Below are 5,000 nucleotides of genomic sequence, written 5' to 3'. Positions count from 1 at the left end.
TATTCCTTTCATTATTCTGATTCTTTTTCTTATTATTATTATGATTGTTATTGCTACCATTATCATTATTGCTATCATTTTTATCATTTTTATATTTATTATTATTATAATTACTATTATGATTATGATTATCATTAATAATAATAATAATAATAATATTAGTATTATTGTGATTATTATTATCATTGTTGTTGCCATTATTATTACTACTATTATTATTATCTTTATTATAATTATTATTATTAGTAGTAGTAGTATTAACATTATTGTTATTATTATTATTATCATTATTTTTGTTATTATTATCATTAGTATTGTTATTAATTACCATCATTATTATTATAATCATTATTATTATCATTACTGTTATTACTGTTATTATTATCAGTATTATCAATATTACTATTATCATTATTATTGTTGTTATTATTATTGCCATTATTATTATCATTATTACTATTATTATTAATATTATTATTATCATTATTATTTTTATCATTAATGATGATGATGATTAATTATGATGATGATTGTCAGTATCATTATCATGATAATTGGTAATTATCATGATAATTATTAACATTATAATCATATCATTATTATTATTTTCATTATTATTATCATAATCATTATTATTTTAGTTATTCTTGTTAAAATAATAATAATGATAATGATAGTGATGATAATGACATTAATGATAGTAATAATGTTAATAATAATAGCAGTGATGATGATTATTAGTAATAATAATGATGATAATAGTAACTGTTTTTATTGTTATTATCATCATTTTTATAATTTTCATAATTATTATTATTATAATTATTTTAGTTATCACTCTTACAATGATAATGATAATAATAGTAATAATAGTAATAATAATAATAACATTAATGATACTAATAACAATAATAAAGGTAATCATGATAATAATAATTATAATGATAATAATGATGGTGATAGTAGTAATGATAATGATAATAATAACAATAATAATAATAGTAATGATATCAATAATATTGATAATGATTATGATAATAATAATAATAATAATAATAATGATAATAATAATAATAATAATAATGATAATAATAATAATAATAATAATAATAATGATAATAATAATAATAACAAAAATAATAAAGATAATACTAATACTAATACTAATACTAAACAAAATAATAATAATGATAATGATAATAGTAATAATAATAATAATAATAATGATAATAATAACAATAATGATAATGATAAAAGTAATAGCAATGATAATGATAATAATAATTATTATAATAATTCTAATAATGATACTTATAACAACAATAATAATGATAATAATAATAACAGTAATGATAATAATGATAATAATAATAACAGTAATGATAATAATTATAATAATAATAACAGTAATGATAATAATGATGATAACAATAATAATAATAATGATAATAATAGTAGTAATAATAATAGTAATAATAATGATAATAATAATAATAATAATAATAATGATAATAATAATAATGATAATAATTATGACAAAATAATGATAATGATAATAATAGTAATATTAATAACAATAGTAATATTGATGATGATAAAAGTAATAATGATTATAATAATAATAATAGTAATAATAGTAATAATAATAATAATAATAATAATAATAATAATAATAATAATAATAATGATAATAATAATGTTAATGATAATAGTAAAAATAATAATAATAATGATAATAGTAAAAATAATAATAATAATGATGCTAATAATGATAATGATAATGATAATAGTAATAATTGTAATAATAATAATAATAATAATGACAGTAATAACAATGATAATGATAATAATAATGATGAACATAATAATAATAATAATAATAACAATAATAATAATAATAATAATAATAATAATAATAATAATAATAATGATAATAATTATAATTATAATAATAATGATGATGATGATGATAATAATAATAATAATAATAATAATAATAATAATAATAATAATAATAATAATAATAATAATGATAATGATAGTAATGATAATAATAATAATAATAATAATATTAATAGTAATAGTAATAATTATGACAATAATGATAATAATAATAATAATAATAATAGTAATAGTAATAGTAATAGTAATAATAATGACAATAATAATAATAATAATAATAATAATAATAATAATAATAATAATAATAATAATAATGATAATGATAATGATAATAATGACAATAATAATAATGATAATGATAATAATAATGATAATAATAATAATAATGATACTGATACCAATACTAATATTACTACTACTACTACCACTACTAATAATAATACTAATGCAAATACTACTACTACTACTACTACTACTACTACTACTAAAATAATAATAATAATAATAATAATAATAATAATAATAATAATAATAATAATAATAATAATAATAATAATAATAATAATAATAATAATAATAATAATAATAATAATAATAATCATAAAATTTATAGAGATAATAATAAAAATGTTAATAAGAATAATAATGATAACGATTATGATCACTATAATATTAAAACTGAAATGTATTTTTTCCGCTCGAGAGGAAGAAAAAAAAAACATCTCCGAAAATAACGAACTGGAAACTCAAGCTGTGCGTTGCGGTAAGGAATATGTTTTTCAAATAAAAATGGATTTTTGTAAAGAAACAAGTGGAATTTAGTATTATTATAGGCTTATAAAAGTAGTGATTTTTGTCTAAGGTATGTTTATTGGAAAAAAAAAGAGTTCTATAAGGAGAAAGAACCGCTTTTGAGACTAAGAAATGGGAGACGTGCTTAGGAAATTATGTCAACAAACCGATCTTTTCATAAATATTCAGTAGTGAACACATATAGAATGATCTGACACTTGTTTTTATACGGTAGAAAAAAATAGCAAATACATCAGCATTCGTAGATAGAGTAAGTAAATTCAGGAAGATTTAATACTGGCAGTTTTTAGGTGGTCTTGCGTTCGGCACCCTGGCAAAGGCCAACACCCTCCTAACTATATCTGTGTTTATTCTCGTAAATTGTGTATTCTGTAGGTATAATCATGTATATTGTGTACGTATATTCATGTACGTTCTCGTAAATTGTAGACTAGAGGCCTTTCTGGTGATCTGGCATCAAGTAAGGTATTAAATCCCCATTTTGCCGAATGAGTGTTGGCCTTTTCCGATTAATTTGTGTGCGCGGTGGTTCAGCGGCTAAGGTGTCTGGATGCTGCTCTAGTATTCTGGGGTTCAAGCTTGTCCGGTGCTGCGAGAGAGTAGGACTCTGACTCTGACTCCATCTGTAAATTCTTAGTTCACAGATGGAGACTCTGACCTGTAAGATCTGTTCGAGGTGCGCCCACTTTATCATGATCGCATTTATATACCCTTGTGAGTGCTTCTATTTTCCTTTGGCTGTATCTGCTTTGGGCAACAAGCCTCCTCTATGTGTATTCTGCCACGGCTGGAATCCACGTGTGATGTACGGCAGTAATGTTATAAATGTCATTGCATAGGAACAGAGCAAAGACGGCCTTCTGAGGAGTGTTTCTGGTACGAGAACTTCAAAAGATACTCAGAAAAACTCATGATGTCATAGCCTAGCACATAGTCACTTGCAGGAAATGTGCGATTTTCTCTAATTTTTGTGCCAGGCGATTGAAAAGTGCGATACCAAGATGCGTGTGAAGGTTAATCTTACAGCTGTACACCGAAGCCAGAAAGTCCATTTGGATTTCGCTGAGATTTTGGCAAGACATAGCTTGTAGACCACTCGTGCAATTTGCTGTCAAGTACTAGTCTGATCTTTATCTTAATGAATATGTATGGTGGAAGTTTGTTGTCCTTTGTTTGTGCGCTGAAGGAATGGAATCTACAGTGATTGCATTATGTAGTCTAAGGCAGATACGGCTCTAGGTTCAGGGATTTTAAGTTTCTTATATAATTTCGGGCTGTCAGATTCTTTTATATTTATTCAGTTTGTTAGATGCCCAGAGTGGGATTGTATGAAGACATAGATATGAAGGTAATGTAAAAAAAAAAAAAAAAAAAAAAAACGAACTTGATTAGATACAAGAAATAGCCAGTCTGCTGAAGGTAAGGTTAAAGCTGCAGGTGCATTGAAATTTGAGTCTCTACCTCTGTTGCAAAATCCCTTGATGGCAAAGGAATCTAAACTTTGCTCTCTGGCATATATATTCTGGCAAGGCAGAGCTTATTGACTGTCCAGGTAATTTTTGGAAAGCTATTATCAGGTATGAACCAGTAAGAACTCTATATTGCCAACTGTGGGGGAAGGTATGTTGGTCTTTGCCAAAGAAAAAATGCAGAGGCTCTTGGATACTATTCATAAAGATTCTAATTTTTCCCCTGTTTCCCTTAAGTATGAAAAAATTGTTCTAGGAGTATTTCAGGAAACATACTAAGTCAAAGAAATGTTTTTTCTCTCAACAGAATATTGAAAAGCAGGGAAAAGCAATACAGTCAATTAATTAGTATACAATAGTTTTAAGTGATATGCACAAAGAGTTTTCTTATTTTTGTTTTCCCCATTTTTTTCATTGTATAATTCCTAATGCAATTTGAGTATAGTAGTACACAAAAGACATGGAGAAATACATGGAAAATAATAATAATAGTATTTTTTTTTGTGCAAGGGCATGAAAGCCTTGTTAAAGAACCCACAACTTGATTACTATAAGATGCAAAATGCTATAACACGAATAATACCAAGATATCTAGCAATTTGGTTACAAAGATTTTAAGCTACTGTATTTTTACCTTTTTTTTTTTATGATAGTGAGGTGTACAAGAGGCTGAATCACACGATTGAATCGATGTTCTGTTTTTTATTGTTGTACAAAATTGCTTCCTTTTATAGTTTCTCCTCATGGTATTTCTCCTTTCCCAACAGACTGAAATGTGTTGACAATGTCGGTTGATTTGACTGAGTTGAAGCGGAG

At 23.9% G+C, this 5,000-nt stretch overlaps 1 protein-coding gene across 2 annotated transcripts in view; it reads left to right on the top strand.

The window, feature by feature from the left end:
• Positions 1–2,615: 2,615 nt before the first annotated feature.
• Positions 2,616–5,000, top strand: part of LOC125047080 (uncharacterized protein C7orf26 homolog) — a 10,600-nt gene continuing 8,215 nt past the window's right edge. Inside the window, exons 1-2 of one of the 2 annotated variants that reach the window (XM_047645177.1) lie at positions 2,616–2,665; positions 4,952–5,000. The exon at positions 4,952–5,000 is cut by the window's right edge and continues 41 nt beyond it. In XM_047645177.1, the coding sequence (XP_047501133.1) occupies positions 4,969–5,000 (32 nt within the window). In that variant the 5' untranslated portion in view covers positions 2,616–2,665; positions 4,952–4,968. Of the gene's footprint in view, positions 2,666–2,843; positions 2,966–4,951 lie in introns of those variants that run through there. The other variant, XM_047645178.1, reaches the window with a different exon arrangement.

Source organism: Penaeus chinensis, chromosome 40 (assembly GCF_019202785.1).
Source record: "Penaeus chinensis breed Huanghai No. 1 chromosome 40, ASM1920278v2, whole genome shotgun sequence".
NCBI classification, from domain to species: Eukaryota; Metazoa; Arthropoda; class Malacostraca; order Decapoda; family Penaeidae; genus Penaeus; species Penaeus chinensis.
Note: the sequence above shows the minus strand (reverse complement) of the source record. Positions and strands in the feature narration are given on the sequence as shown.